This window comes from Pholis gunnellus, assembly GCF_910591455.1.
Source record: "Pholis gunnellus genome assembly, chromosome: 20".
Lineage (NCBI taxonomy): Eukaryota > Metazoa > Chordata > Actinopteri > Perciformes > Pholidae > Pholis > Pholis gunnellus.
Genome location: NC_136547.1, coordinates 18,696,920 through 18,713,066, shown reverse-complemented (window position 1 = coordinate 18,713,066; position 16,147 = coordinate 18,696,920). Strand labels below are relative to the sequence as shown.

The following is a 16,147-nucleotide window of genomic DNA, read 5'->3' as shown; positions in this document are numbered from 1 at the left end:
CAGAACTGTGAGATAAGCACCTCTGGTGTGATTTGGTCAAAGCTGAGGCAGATTGGGACTCAATCCGTAAGGCGGTGTTAACGCTGGCATCGGTGTTCGTGCCTTTGAATTTGTAGTACTTTTCATTGAGTCTATTGCCTTTATGCATGAGTTTATTCAAATACAAAAACTGGGCTTTGACATCTTCTTCATGACATCTTAATCTATCAGCCAGTACATCTCCAAGGTTTTGTGTTATAGATGCTGGTTCAGCGGTCAAGAATTGGTGCAGGGCTAAGGTGCTGTCGACATACTGGCTGTAGAATGTGAAAAAATGTTTGAGTGCCTCGTTTTCTGCGTTAGTATTTTTAGGATAACTACGCTCCAGCTCTGTGTATTTAATCAAGGCTCTCTCTATGTTGTTCACTGTAATTTGGTACGCACCAGCTGCCCAGGCATCCCATTTCATTTCTGCGCGAAAGTCGTTGAGCTTAAAATGAAGAACTTTAAGTTCAGAGTTGACAGCTTCCAGTTCGTGTGTTCCTGGCGCTAGCAGTAGCAGGCTCTTGATCGCTGTAGCAAGGGGTGGCCCAACAACTGGTACGTGGCCAATACATTCAGCAGCTGCCCCTGCAATCTCCCTACGATGTTTCTTAAAACAGGAATAGATTTCATTTTTATTGGTTTCTTGCTTCAGTTGTCCCTCCTTAGGAGAAGTGCCCGGCGGGGAGCTTAAGACAGCAAGGCAGGAGGACATCAACAGCAGGAACAGCAGGCCTGGAGTCGACATGACTGACAACACACAAAATATGACAATCCCTTTACTCACTTTATTCGCTTTTATACTCACAGTAGAGCAGTTTACCAAAAACATCAAGATGATGATTTGTTACCACAGTATGTGGGGGATACTTATGTTATGTGTTGTGCAATCATGTGCTGGATGTTCCAACATTGGTAGAGCTACCATAAATGGGATTATGTTCATTTGGTATCTTATTGCACCATAATCCTTTATAGATATGAATTGCAATGAAATGTACAGTAATGGAGGGTGGGAATCTGGTAACAAATGCACTGCTCACAGTTTTAAATAAGCATGTAAGAGCATAAACCAGAGCAAAAGTACAGTGCAGAAATAAACTAATACAATAAGAGCAACAAACTAATATGAATACAATAAGTGCTAAATGGAAGGCTAGGCTAGTTGTCAGACCACAGTCATATAGAGACAAAAACTCATTTTCATTCCAAATATGCCGTATTTTATGACTAGTAGCCTCACTTGCAGTCATCACACCCTTTACCAACATCTTAACAATATAAATGAAATCTATAAGCTGAGACAGCAGACCTGGAAGCAGGCTTGGAGAGCTGATCTGCCCGTGGAAGGGATGCTGAGGAGGCTGATGGGTTGGTGCTGCGTCCGGCCCTCGAAATGGTCGGAGAGTAGAGTTTGGCTGGTTAGTCGGCAGCTGAATTGAGTCTTGGAGAACGTTTCATATCTGTAGGCTTTATAAAAAGCTGACTCGGACCCACCTACTTGATAAGTCGATTTTTCATCCATATTTGGCCTCACAGAGTTGGAGGGGTGGCTTCACCTTGTAGAGTGGAGACTACAGACCCGAGAGCATCCTGGTTGGTTGGTTACAATAAGGGGGGTAAGATTAAACCGTGTCCGGGTTAGAATCTAATAAACACCTACTTTATTAGCTACAGGACATCACATCATGTCAGGGTTAACGATAGAAGACATTCCCTCACTATGAAAGATTATGTAAACTAAAACTGAGCTGCAAAACAATATTTGTATTCACTTTTCATTTGGTGGTAGTTTTTTCTTTTTTTAAATCTACATTTTCCTCCATTTCTTTGTGTCCAAGTGCTTTTAAATGTGTACGTGTCAGTGCAAGCATGTAAGGGAGATAGCTGTGAGAACAATGTGTGTAGGTTCTCCCTTGATAGTGAGTCCCAGAGTATCTATGAGCAGATACAACTACATAAACTGCATTGAAATTGATGGAACGTATCAGTCGCCATCAGTTATAGATTTCTGCGTAATAATAATTGTAATGAATGAGCATCACAAAGATGTAGCATTTGTTTTTTAAGAGATATAACCTTGATTATAAAGTATTAAATGTTACTACTTGATGCATGTCCTCATAGATGATATTTAAATATGTAATGACTGTAGGCCAACTGGAACAAATACTGGAAATTTAAAAAAATCGTTATAATTATAAATATATATTGAGCCATAAAAAGCAGAACTGCAGTTCCCTTTGAACTGTGAGATGTTAACCTGCCTGATGTAAGGCAGGAAACAGACCTCAAGGTCTCACTAAAGCAGAACTGATGAAACACTTACTGGTTCTCAAAATGCTTCAGATTGTATCTGCAATTTGTTACTAAAACCCAGCAAACCTCTACTGAGGACTTTTGCAATTTGCTGACTGATTTTGTAATATTTCTAGGGTCATTTGGAATGCAACTATATTAAATCAATTAATCTATAGAGTACACATATACACCTAATAACTAAACTAGTGGGGCAGCAACTAACTGTACTAACCAAGTAATCTGTCAATTATTAGCTGTCCAAAACCCAAAGCTACACAATTTATTAAAATGTTAAGACATAGAAAAGTAGCACCGTGTTGTATTTTAGGAGCTGGACCACTCTCGGTTATTTTTGCTTTAAAATAACATTTCATCAATTATCAAAGTGGTTGCTAATTAATTCATCAGACTACCCGCCAAAGACGTCTGTACACCTAAGACTTTGAAATCATGTTCATCACTTATCTGTACGTCTTCCTACATTGAAACGGCATTTGTTAGCTGGTTTTATGTAGTTTCTGATTATATTTACGCATTACATTATACAGAAAGTATGATGTAGGATAATTACACTATCACCCTTATCAACGAATCATTTCCATCACCTATTGTATAACGTTGCTTAAGTACAGACCTCTTGTGACATTGTTGTGCAACTGATTAAATGTGAAAACTTATTCCGGATTTCACATGAACAGCCCTGAACTGCTAGACAAAAAAGAGAAAAGAAAAGAAAACACAAACACCAGTTAATCCATTTTTAATACAATCAAAAAAAGAGGGAAACAAAAGTTAATTGAAAGACAGCTGTCCATAACTCAAGATTTCAATAATGTTCACCAATAATGCCATCAAACCCAGTGTCACAGTCATTTTCACTCCTTTTTTTTTGTTGCACAGATGCTAATTGCTAATGTGGGTTAGCAGGCGTCATCAAGATGGAATACCCATCAGTGTCAACTGCTCGATGATGGTGAATTCATGGGACCGGGTCAGTTGTTGTAGTGTGTTCACAGCTTATATCTCGGAGGTATCCATGTAAAAAGGTATAGTGACTTAAAAGAATTCCTTTGGCATGCACTCTTTTCTATTTGTGGTTATTTCAATGTGCATAATACTTCATTGCCTTTCATTATCACGCGCTCGCTTTAGTTGTTCTTTCCCATGGTCTCTTTGGATCGCCATGTCTACTGCATAGGACATTAATCATCGTATAATAACATTGTTGAGCGACACATGAATTCCCCATAAAAAAAAAATGTGGACACTGGGACAATATGGAAAATTACCTGAGCACATGACGTTATTCTGTTTGGTCACGTCTCTGTAGTGTGACTGAGGCTCTCTCACCTCGTGACCAAACGTTATCTGAATTCATGGATTTATTAACCCAAATACAAACCAAGAATGTACAGAATGTTAAACAAAAAAATAGATATTTTAACATAAGCTTTTTTTTTCTTAATAACAATAAGTTCAACATTAGTAATAACTTTCTTTAAAAAAAAAAAATCACATTAAATTCGCATTTACATAAAAAATATATCAAGTAAAATATGTAACAACCCACTGCAAAAAGTGTCCTGGGAAGAAATCAACAGGTGTTGGCCAACAGATCAGTCCTGGGTTGTAGAAAGGCTGTTGTTGCTGCTGAGGCACCTTCATATATCAGCCACACCAACAGACTGAAAATAACCACTCTGCATACTTTGCATTATGTTAAAATACTGCATAAATAAATCAACTCTGATTTAAGGCTACAGAGAAAATGTTTGGTACCAATAGAAACCAATATTTCATTGAGGCAGATCATTTTCAGTTGATGCGTACGTGCCTCTCAGGGCATGTTCATGTTGAAAATGTTGAGCCAAAGTGAAATATTATATATTTTAAGGTCTATGGGTTAAGGCGCAGAAAAGCTTAACATTTAATAGTTTCTAGCATTAGAGCACACGTACAATACACACAATGAGAACGAAGGAGAAGTACCGTTTTAGTTTTGAAAAAGCGTTGTAGTGCATTCACTCTCTCCGAAGACACTTTTTCTTTTATACGTTTATATTTAATGACCTTAACTGCAATTAATAAGGCTGAAATCCACCAAAGTGCATGATGCATAATTTGTATTTTGTGTAGGATGTCATCACCTCTGTTGGTTATTTCCATGTAAGTTTTAGACAAAGGATATCATTTTGTATATAATTATATCATTTTGTTAGGACCCAGTCAGTCTTTTTCTGCAACAGACAATCTCTAAAAAGTATTTTTTTTAGCAGAGATGTTTAAATTCAAAGCAATTAGCAATATAGTTGAATACAACTTTAAATTAAAAAAGTATTAATAACACCTTGCATGAGGAGAGTTCATAAATGGGACATCTTGTTGCACATGAGAGATCAGAATCATTTGACTCTCACGAGCATAGTTCAGTAAAGTAGAATATCACAGCGAGAAAGCGTTTAAATGCAACACTTTATCTCCTAAAAGTAGACAGGAAACCAACACGCTGCACAGACAGCGACTCAAAGAACACAAGTGTTTCTTAGCACCTCTGAGCAGACGGCAGGTCTTGAATTCATTCAACAGTAGCAACTAAATCGACTGTTTTGGATGATGTTTAGAAATGCACAATTCTCCATCACATCCCTGACCTCGTAAAAACAGTGCATACTTCATTTGTCACTGACTGCATAACTATAGAAGTTTGGAAAGCAAGCTTTTTTTTGGGGGGGGGGTTGTTATCAAATTCAGCCAAATGTACAATTGTGTATCACCTACAAAATGTTTTTTGAATATGGTAAATAAGCGACATATACCATCGTACAACCTCTGCGCTCTTTTAGAAATCCTGGAAACAGCTTGTGATTCACGTTGTGATATTACACTTTAAGGACAGAATGGTACACATCAGTGTCTTCTTTTACATTTGTTAGCTAAAATTAGGATTTATGTGATGACATGTCCACTAAGTAGGCTGTGAGCAAAAGTAGCCGACATGGAAATGTCTCCATGAAAGTGCCAAATGATTTCATTCAGTTAGTAAATAGCAGTCACAGACTTTAAGTCTTTCCCCGCAGTAAAGTAACAAAAGACATAAATTCATATTATACAAAAAGAAACTCTTTGTGGCTTGGTGTGCATAGCATATATACTGAAGGCAAAGACTCTCTGCTTAGTGTCGTATACTGTTAAGTTATATCTTGGGCCTCCACCCATTTATGAACTGCATGAGTTTCTTTACCTGCAGTTTGCTTAGCTTGAAGTCCTCGGACAAAATGTCCTCGGTGAGCTGCAGGAGTAAATTCCCATCGATCTTCTCGGACACAAAAAGAGAAACGATGTCCTCCGGCAGGCCGATGAACCTCAGAGATTTGGACACCTCCTCGATAGAAAGGCCAGCCAGACTGGACGGGGGCTGCCACTGTGCGGCGGGGGGAGAGGACGGACAGACGGGAGTTAACGAGTCTTTTGTGGCCTGCTCGTGTTGAGCAAGTGAACAACCGGAGGTTTCCTGCTCGCCGTCACAGACGGAATCTGTGCTCTTCTGTTCGGCGTTTGACTTTGGTGTTCTCGGCGGTAAGATGGGGCAAGAGAGGCTCTGCTTGGTGTTAGACTCTTCTATCGGCTTGTCTCTGTACATTTCCGAGTTGAAACTTGAAGATTTGGTGCAGAACTGATTCAGAGAAGCTCTCTGCGACCTGAAGTCCTTGCGGCCGCGCGCATGCTCTCTGCCGTCAAAGTCGACCAGGCTGCTTGTGCAGGTTTTTGGGGTGCTTGGGGATCTTTTTCTGGGGTAACTGTAGTAACTTTGACAGCTGGCTGGTAGAAATTCCTCCATGCTGTGCGATTGTCCTCCGCTGAAATTATTCGGCCACGACAACCTGGAGGACATCCCGTCTGAAGGCAGGCTACTACTGGGCATCGTAGCGTTAGGCTCAGTGCTGTGGGATTTAACCCAGGTACAGGGGTAGCACACTCGGCTTGGCTCATGTGGGTCGGCCGCCTCTTGCTCGGATGCTCCGCTACTGATGGAAAAGTATAAAATCAATTTGTGGTATAAGAGCAACCCTTTAAGTAGACCTCATCATACATTTAAAAACTTGTCATTTTATATGAACTACAACTATGAAATGTCCTGCTGTTTTCTTCCTATATTTAAATGTGGGTGTGATTGGTGTCAAATGTTTCTTACATGTTGTGGAGACCAGAAGAGTAATAGGAGAGGGTCGGACTTGGAGACCGAGTGTCTTGCTGCCGTGGTTTAGACGGGATGGGCACAGACGGCATCTGTTTCAAACTTCGTGGAGGAATTGGCGGAGCGTTCAAAAGACGGCATTCTTCCTTCACCTAGAAAGCAAATTCAACACATTCATTTTTTTTTTCTGTAGAGCTGAAGGTGTCAGACACTGCTTTAAATTATAATCCTTAAAATGACATGACATCAAACCCCATGTTTTACTATTCATGGTCTGCAATTGATCTGCAATTGCCATTCATGTGTTTACATTGAGTAATTCTCTCTGTATAGGAGTTTGTATTGATTGTGGCAGAGTCCGCCATTCAGATTGCCTTCCTAAACTCGAGCCATCTAAAGGGAAACAATGTATCCGTGACATCCAGCGCACTCTTATCTCGTTCACAGCAGCCTCACGGTTCCTCGGTCCCTCTTTAAAACTGTCTCAGCGCTGCATTAAGTTACAAACTGAACATCCTACTGCTGCACATTAGAAAAGCTTTCAACCGGCAAAACTCGGGGTCACTTTTATTGTGACGAAGCCACAGGAAACGCAATGTATTTGTCACCACAATCAACGCTACACTGCAACATGGCAACATGGCATACATGGCAACCTTCTATCGGAAATCATTATTCAATTTTGAATGACTTCTTTCTGCAAACAATGTGAGTTTGTATAGTTGCACTGTAATCTAATACACCAGTTGTCTCGGTTTCCATTTCTGACAAAGAAGCCACTGTTAAACTGCACTTGCTGTTACCACAGTAACCTTGGGAATCACAGAATCAACTTGGAAGTACGATAGATTATACTCACAGCTTCAGACTTGGGCGGAACTGGTGGTGGAGTAAGAGACGCATCTAAACTGGGTGTTGCACCAAGAGGACAAGTCACCGGGTACGACAGGGCTGCTGTTGTACCGCAGCCATTGTTGACGCCTCGAGTTCCCTCGCTTACAGAAGGTTTTGGGATCTGACCTCTCAGTTGATCCAACCACAGCTCCTCATAGGGAATGTCCGACTTGTCTAGGGGCGGCTGTTGGCTTGTGCTGTCCATCAGGTCGGGGAAAAAGTGTTCATTTTCTCCCGAGTCTGAAGGGATGCTGTCAGAGGGGAGAAGAGCCCAGTCGCCGCATAGCGTCATGCAGCCCTGCAAATTGACCTCGCTGTTGCCGTGCAAGTTGCTGCCGTACACGCACACGGACAGTCGGTGGAAGGACTGGGTGAGCTCCTCCCGGGCGTAAGTTAAAGAGCTGGGAATCTGCATGTGGTTGTGACAACCGTTGGAGCTGCTGCTTCCACTGCAACTGCCGTTCCCGCCGCTTTTCTTCGGGCTCTTGCCGTCGTCGTTCCAGTCGGTCCGCACATCCCGGACGGCGCGAGAATAGTCGCCTATGTCGAACTGCTCCTGGCAGAAGGAGAACCAGCGATGCACCATAGTTTCTAGCCACAGCTCTCCTTGCAGCAGTTCTTCTGGAATAATACACCTAGGCATGGCCATATGAAAGGGAAAATGGATGGGGATAATTTTGTTGCTTCGCAGGACGCAGCACACGACCACGGTCTTCGTCTGAATGTTGACCAGCTTGTAGCGATGACCCTCCCGGATGAGGTGGAGGTCATGCTGGTTGCGGGGTGGACTGCTGGGTACCGTGACATTGACGGGGAGACGGGTTTTCTCCACGATGTTCCGGATGATGTGCTCGCCGTCCTGCATCTGAAGCTCCAGTGGACTGCAGGTGCTGAACCTGCCTTTGCACTGGAAAGGCAGGCTGATGCTCTCATTGGTGCGATGGTTCATGCAGATCAAGCAGGGCATCTTGCTTCGACCGATCTTGCTGATGGAGTTCAGCTTCCCGATCTTCTTCAAAATTGTGTTGAACCTTGATTTTTCTTTGGAGGTCTTGGCGTATAGGATCTCAGCCTGGCCCATTAATGTCAGTTCATCACCGGTGCTTAGTGTTATGTTGTACACTTCAGTATCTTCATTGCAGTCCCCTGAAGCCATCTGTGAAAAGACAACATATGGCCTAAGTACTGAAGAATCTAAGCAGAGCATTTCTTCAGTAAAATCCCCGTCAGTAAACATTAGGTTAGCACATTAACAATTGCTTTCCGCATAGATTCTGTCACTGATTTATACAAGGAACTTGTTCTAAAAATAATGGTTTTGTTTCCCTTAATATTACTTATTAGTGTGGTTGAAAGACTGTCGTATCAAGAAACATCAAAGTAGAAATTGACCACAACAAACATGTAATAAACCATTATAAATATTAATGGTGTCCTAACTTAAATCTACTTTGTGGAGCACACGTACCTTAACATTGAAAGTGATTTCTTCCATGACGTATACCCTCTCAGGGAACGCTTTGGCCACCTCCTCCACGCTGTTGAAGTACTGCACAGGCTCCTTGACATCTCTGTCCTGCTCCAGTAGCTTAAACTGACCTGGAAGCAGGAAAAGATGTCTCAATGCAACCGACGGGTTAGAGCATAGATTGTGCTCAACTCCTCTCAAAATGTCTTATGTCATTTTCTAGGGCTGCAGCACAGAGGTCAAAGATTTGAATCATTATTAGAGGAGCCCCCCGATTCAAACACCATGTTGTCAGTGTAAGCACCTGCCTTTTTTTTGTCATTTTGATACATACAAAGAGACATCGTCAAAAGACAATGTCAAGAGCATTGAGCGGCCATGCAGCTGTAGCTCACCTTCATAGTGTACTGGGATCTCTATTTTGGGCCCAATGACATAGTGTCCCTCCTCCAGACTGTGAGCAGTAATAGTCGTCCACTGACGGCAGGAATGAATCAAGAGGTAGTCGTTGTCTCTGAGCCCTTCGACCAACTGGCCTAGAGGAATGAAAACAACAAGCAGAACACAGATTTTTACCTTTTCAAAGAAATATTGTAATACCGCACGGTACAGTAGACAAAATATCAAATTGTACATCACTAAATCTAACGTCTGATGTACTCACTGCCCCTTTTCCACAGTCAAAATCTCAACTCTTAACATCATTACTGTCATGTAACATGTTCCATTTTTTAATGTTTATGCCAATCAATAAAGTCAGTATCCTGAGAAATGCCATGATGACTCGTTTTCTTTTTTTTAAACCGCTTGGGAGCCTCGCAGGCTGCTCCACTCAGGCAAATGCACTGGATTACTGAGCACACTCAAATCCCATTATCCTCCACGGACAACGACAAATGCCTTAATCCATACCCCTCTAAAAAAAAAACAGCACTCCAATTTAAAAAAACACAACACACCACCACTGGTCTTCATGGGACACTGAGCAGAATGTGACAGAAAGTGGGAAGATAAGAGATCAAATAATTGTTCTGATGGTCTCATGATGGCTTCATTTTCAGAGTACATAACACAACAGACATGTTTATGTTATTACACAACTGTTAGAGGTAAATTCCCCACATTACAGCCATCTGTCATTTAGGCATTGTTTTGCCTAAATGAGTCTTTCATTGTACCCAGGAGACACTGCACATGTGCCTTTACAGTAGAATTATGTGCACATATTTGCAAGCAGTCACCGAGTTGCACAATTAACAGTCTTCTGTTGTCCCCCAACTCGAAATACTATTAAACCAGTGGTTGGTTTTATTCTAACTTACTGCCTTTACTTGCATGGCTACAGAGAGAACGCAGTGAGGCAACATTGACTAACTTAGCAAACATAATTATTTGGTGAGATGTCCACGACAGATACAAGGGTTCAAACACAGTGACGCAACCTCAATCATTAACAAATGTTAAACCTTTTACGTTTAACTTGACACTTTATTTTGGGAATTAATACGATACGCTGACAAAAATCAGAACTCTAAAAAAAAAGTTGGTTCAGTTTAGCTTTAACGCACGTTAGTTTACCTTAGCTGCTAACTAGCAACTTAGCAGCTAGCAAAAGAAAACGTAGTAGTGACAGCAAGTTACTAACCGTTATCCAGCTTGGCAATTTGAGGCAACCTATAAGCACTGACAAGTTGATCTAATGGTAGAGACGTCGTGCTCCATGTAACATCTTTTAAATTGTTGTACAACATTGTTCCAAGGTCCATTTTGCTAACTTACATTAGCCAACTGTGGAGCTAGCTAGCAGTGTGTAAACACGGTCACAAAGGGCTACACAAAGCTAACCCACTGAAGAGTATATCAACTCGCCATCTACAGCTTAGTGTTTGGCACGTTTCTTATAAATCGTCGCATATTTCCCTTTGCATTGGCCTACGTATCATTAAGGTCCGTTGTCTCATTATGTTGCAGAGACATGTTTGTTTAGCTCGCAACGACTGCATCAGGGCAACTGGTCTAAAGTTAACCTGATGAATAACGGAAACACGTTTTTATTCTTTTAAAATAAAAGCATCGTTTACATTGGGACACACAATAGAGTGAACACGGGCAACAACACAAAACACTTCTCATCCTTTCTCAGTGAAATTGTTTAATTGCTTTCACGAGCAATGTATTTTCAAGTTCTTTACCGGAAGTTCTAGTTTTGTACTGCCACGGTTGAAACCGACGTTTATAACAAAAATAAAAGAAGGCAAAACAAAGACAACCTAATCCAAAAATAAAACTCCAACTAGGGCTCCAGATTTAGAGCTTTTAAATCATAATGAAGGAAAACAGTTCACCAATTTCCAATTGCGTATCTGTGTCTGTGTACTAATAATGACACTTCTAAATATAAGTCACAGTTATGACAAGTTAAATGCCAGACAACAACCATTGGCCCTTCAAACCTGGTGGTGCAGATGCAAATTTCCTAACATTTCCTCACACTTCCTGAACTAGCTGGTACAAATCAGAAGAGCTTCCTGAATTTGCTGTACACAGCTCAGCGTACTCCAAACCAGCCGCTATGTCTTTTGTGGACACTTTGCGCCAGTGGGACAAGGCTGTAACTTGCGTTGACAGTCAGGATTTGACAGAGGCGCTCAGGATTTTCCTGGCTATCCAAGAGCCAAACTCCAAAATTTATTTCGACATTGGCTGTCTCCATCTTCTTAACCAAGACCTGGATGCTGCTGAAAAGGTGTGTCTGAGGTTGTTGTTGGTAAAGTGCGAGCCAAAAACATTCAAACAATTATCTGCGTCTTTTTTATTTTGCAACATTACTCATCAAATAGTTCGATGTCGCTGATAAAGCTGAGATGAAATGCTTTGATGTATTTGCAGTCTGAAAGCACGAGTCACTGAGAAAGAAGAAGTGGAGTTTACCATTTCTCTTTTCTTCTTGGGGAAGTTACTGTGCTTTCTTGTGTTTCTCAGGCGTTTGATTGCAGCATAGGCAAAGATGAACATTTGGCTGTTGCCTTCTTTCAAAGAGGAATGACGTTTTACAGAAAGAAGAGGCAAGTCACACCAGTCATCTACAATACAATGGCCACGTTCATTATTCATGTATAACATTGTAATTTAAAGAATACTAAACACAGTATGCTTTGAAGATCATGACATTTGATTCTTAGTCACTACTCTTCTTTTTGTGGTTTATTACATGCAAAATAAATTAACTGGATTGTTTATATTCAAAGGTATGAGGAGGGTTTAGCTGATTTCCTGCAAGCCTTCAAAGCACTAAGAGGCAACCAACTGATAGATTACAAAGCACTTGGTCTCAGATACAAATTATATGCATGTGAGGTAAGTATTAAAAAGCATCCAATCATTTTGATATGTTCTTTTAAAGCCTCATTATTATGTAAATTTACATATTAGACTATTCTTCTCTATTCGGTCTACTGTCAAACAGTTGAGAGACATACAGTGCATTCATTTTCTAATCTGCCCTGATGGCTAATTTGATGTTAAACAAACCAATGGTTCAAAAATAGTTTGTCTGCTTTTATTTGACATTCTGTCATTCTGTCATACAGTTTGACACACTTTCACACCTTAATGACGAGTGGATTTCAAATGCCTGAGGGATTAAAACAGTGACACGCATCTAATACAATATCAATGTTTCCTGCCACAGGTTCTCCTCAATATGGCTCTGTCTGAGGCCCAGCTGGGTAACTGGGAAAAAGCCCACGAAAACCTCGTGAAGGCTCTCAACTACAAGACAGACGCCAAGCTCAACATCATCGACAGAGCTCTGGACTCCGCCCTGGTCAGTTAACATACAATAACTATTATTTATAAAAGAAAATAACAGTCCTCACCCATTACAACATCTTGGGATTTGAGCTACCAGAATATTTTGTTCAGTTAGTCAATATCTCTTAATGTGATCATATTCATGACAAAGAATCATATGTATTCAGCTGTCAGAGTGGTTCAGATTAATAAAACAAACCCAGATTTATCGACTTTCTGGGTGAGATGGCAACTCTTCAGAGCAACATGATGCACCTACCCACAAATCAGATAAGGCTTTTTAAAGAAGCGTTGCTTCACATTCTCTTGCCAGTGAACATTTACTAATAAAAGCCCTATATCAGCCAGTGTATTTGCAAATAAATGTTCATTAATATCAGTCAACGATGAGGCGTGGAGAGTGCTATTAGTTTAGATTGGTGTAGCTCAAAGTGATACTCTGTTGAATCAGAATTGTCTGTCATTGTCAGAAATACTTCATGAATATTATAATCTCCATTGCGATGCGTTTTCACCAACAGAAGCAGAAACTTTTCAAGCCAGTCGAGTTCCCATCAAAAGTGCTATTTAAACCGAATAAGCACTATGTTGCAGAGCTGGAGAAGAAGGACTACCTGGGCAAAGCAAAGGTAACAGTTGGTACTACATTATTCACCTTCAATGTGATATCAGCTCCATTAAACGTCACCTGAGTGCAGCTCGTCTAATTCACTTAAAACTAAAAATATTTGACATATTTAACCTACATTTCTTCTCTGCTATCTTCAGGTTGTTGCCTCGGTGGTTCCTCAGGATGCCTTCTCTGGATTTGCCCCCTTACAGCCACAGGTGACATATGGGCTCCTCTTTGGCCATAAAAAAAGCAAATAAAGACATTCAAATCTTATGACATAGAAATTGGTTACTTTGAGCTTATGTTACAGAGCTTCCAGCTCTACTGATTGAATGCCGTGTTTTTGTTTACATCTGACAGGTTGAAGATGGTCCAACTCGTCCAAAAGAACCTGAGGTTCTGAGGTACAACAGTTCACTTTGAAGCTGTAGAAACCCGATGCTCTCCGAGCACACGTTATATTTAAAATATGTTCATTCATTTTAATTATTTAAAGATATAATTTGTTTACAGTTGTTCTATTTCAAAAATTACAAAAAGATTACAAATCACCTTATTACTTGGGGAGACACATTTTTGTGATAGAACTGTATTGTTGCACAGTCAACACTCAAAGACTAGTGTGCCAGCAGAGCTCTTGATGCCGTGTGGATGTCTGCTGTCCTCACAGGGCTTTAGAAGGAGAACCCCACACCGTCCTGTTCAAGTTTGTTCCTGAGACCAGTGATGAGTTGGCTGTAGTGCCGGGCAATATTGTGTTTGTGCTGCAGAAGGGTGCCGACAACTGGGCATCTGTGATCTTCAACAACAGAGTAAGGCCACCACGTACAGAATCTGTACATCTGCAACCACTATGCTAGTGTGTCCCTCAATAGCTCTGGTTGGCTTTTTGTGTTTTTATGAAATATGCACATAAAACCATAATTCATGTCACTTTCAATTCAGAGTATTCATCATTATCATGTCAATTACAGAGGGGACTTGTTCCTTCCAATTACCTGGAACGGTTGGAGATGTCCTTGGCTTCCAAACAGAATGAGGTGAGACATTTATAAGAGGATCGTTTCTTGTTTTGTAGATTGCTTCTTGTTTTTAATAGCGATGTAGTCTCTAGTAGTCAAACGGTTTGCTCTGAGACTTTAACATGTGTGTTAAATACATCATCAGTAGTCTTTGTTTTACTTTTCTAAGCATACTCTGCAGTTTACTATAGTGGCAACTGGTGCAAATGTGGTGTTTGTTCAAGTTTTTCTAGAACGCAATTACATCTTTATTTATTCTCTGCTTTGAATGGTATTATTTGGATGGTATCAATCAGGGACAGGGAGTATCTCAGCCTCCAAGTCGAGAAGCACCCACCAGACCTGAGAGGAAACAAGGTAAACCTATCCGACACATCTAACTACAGGCACCATTCTCTGATTGGTGCTGAATATTCCCTTTGACCAACTCATTCTCTGTATTTAAGGTCTGACTGCTAGTGGTAAAAGCAGTGGAGACACACAACAAAAGGTACGCTGAGTCAAATCCTTGATTTGTCCAGACCTGCTCATGAGTAGGATACACCTGTAAACCAAACAATAGGGCAACAAGGGAAGAATTAAAGTGTTTTAGGGGGTGGATTTTCTGTTGATTTAATACCATCAATGTGCCCTTTCATTATTTGCCAGGATGAACAGTCTACCGACAACTTGTGTGTCGTCAAAGTCCGTTTCACGTTCAACTTTGCTGTCTCAGTACCGCCTGGGTCTCCCTATGCAGTACTGATTGAGAAAATCAGCAAGAAACTGAAACTCCCGTCTACTACGATCACTTTGAGGTAAGGTGCACATTTAAAAAGATCTTCCAGTTTAATTGAAAAATTCTATTACTGTTAGAGTACATCATTAAGTTCGTTGTTTGTTTTTTGTTGTGCGATTTAGTTTAACCTCCGAGTTAACGGAACAAAGTGTAATCACCCCCAGCACAGATCTGGAAAGTGTGTGGCGTCGTGCCGGAGGTCTGCGCATCACCTTGTGGTGTTACGCCAAAGAGGTGAGTAAGTAGCGGTCCATTGCTGTGCATTGGGTTATGGGCTACTATTCCTGTATTCACTAAGTGAAAGTTAGACCATGTATCATGAAGCCAGTGCAACACAAGATTACATTTTCCCCGCTTCAGTTAGTATAAAGCTGAACAGCAAATCATTATCTAGATGCAATTTGTGTTTTCAGCAAACTGATGGAAATCCACAGAGCGAGGTTCTCTTGGTGGCACTTCATTCCTACGAGTCGCCAAACCCGGAGGATCTCAGCTTTCATCAAGGCGATACGATCACATTGCTCTCTAGAGGTGAGACTCTATCTTTTTGGCCATATAGATCCCAAATATTAAAAAAAGATACTGTGATTTGTCTGAGAAATAGGATTTTAATCTACCATTTCTTTCTTTTAGTTAACCTGGACTGGTTGGAAGGGAAATGTAATGGGAACACTGGTATATTTCCTGCATCCTTTGTGGAAGACGTTCCTGTCAATGGCCAGTCATTAATATAAATACATGTAAACAGATACTAGAGCGAAAAGTGGTCAGGAACCCCCACCCCTACCAAAACCATTTCACAACCAAATACATTTGATTAATCAGGGTCCACATATTGTTCATTAATGCAACTTTTGAACACTTTCATTAAATTAAATCCCTTTTTCACAATGAATACATTTGGACAAGTGTGAAATGTTGTAATCATAGGTTTCATTCTGTGATTCAGAAAGCAATGCGATACAAAGAAACAGTGATATCTGATATTGGTTTTATGAAAACGTATCATTACTTACAGCTTACTAATTAAAAACAATATACA

General features: G+C 40.7%; 2 protein-coding genes across 2 annotated transcripts; one reads left to right on the top strand and one right to left on the bottom strand.

Annotated features, from left to right (window-relative positions):
- Positions 1-3,067: 3,067 nt before the first annotated feature.
- garem (GRB2 associated, regulator of MAPK1) lies at positions 3,068-10,825 on the bottom strand. The gene is made up of 6 exons (XM_079181518.1): positions 10,525-10,825; positions 9,275-9,415; positions 8,880-9,010; positions 7,377-8,567; positions 6,515-6,669; positions 3,068-6,347 (listed from the first exon to the last, which is right to left on the bottom strand). Exons 1-6 carry the CDS (start codon positions 10,643-10,645, stop codon positions 5,516-5,518), a joined length of 2,571 nt encoding a protein of 856 aa, XP_079037644.1. The 5' UTR covers positions 10,646-10,825; the 3' UTR covers positions 3,068-5,515.
- Positions 10,826-11,438: 613 nt separating this feature from the next.
- ncf2 (neutrophil cytosolic factor 2) lies at positions 11,439-15,873 on the top strand. Its single transcript, XM_079181511.1, has 15 exons — positions 11,439-11,625; positions 11,862-11,944; positions 12,128-12,236; positions 12,571-12,705; positions 13,214-13,321; positions 13,461-13,520; positions 13,666-13,709; positions 13,976-14,117; positions 14,280-14,345; positions 14,624-14,684; positions 14,774-14,817; positions 14,976-15,124; positions 15,228-15,339; positions 15,519-15,636; positions 15,739-15,873. The coding sequence occupies exons 1-15, from the start codon at positions 11,452-11,454 to the stop codon at positions 15,837-15,839; spliced, it is 1,506 nt and encodes a 501-aa protein (XP_079037637.1). The 5' UTR covers positions 11,439-11,451; the 3' UTR covers positions 15,840-15,873.
- The last annotated feature ends 274 nt before the right edge of the window (positions 15,874-16,147 follow it).

Coding starts and splice junctions, on each gene's coding strand:
- garem (XM_079181518.1), bottom strand. CDS start 10,645: ATGGACCTTGGAACAATGTTGTACAACAATTTAAAAGATGTTACATGG. Junction 9,011..9,274: donor GATCCCAGTACACTATGAAG/GTGAGCTACAGC, acceptor TCCTGCTTCCAG/GTCAGTTTAAGCTACTGGAG. Junction 8,568..8,879: donor AAATCACTTTCAATGTTAAG/GTACGTGTGCTC, acceptor GTCTTTTCACAG/ATGGCTTCAGGGGACTGCAA.
- ncf2 (XM_079181511.1), top strand. CDS start 11,452: ATGTCTTTTGTGGACACTTTGCGCCAGTGGGACAAGGCTGTAACTTGC. Junction 13,710..13,975: donor AAAGAACCTGAGGTTCTGAG/GTACAACAGTTC, acceptor CTGTCCTCACAG/GGCTTTAGAAGGAGAACCCC. Junction 14,685..14,773: donor CAGACCTGAGAGGAAACAAG/GTAAACCTATCC, acceptor TCTGTATTTAAG/GTCTGACTGCTAGTGGTAAA.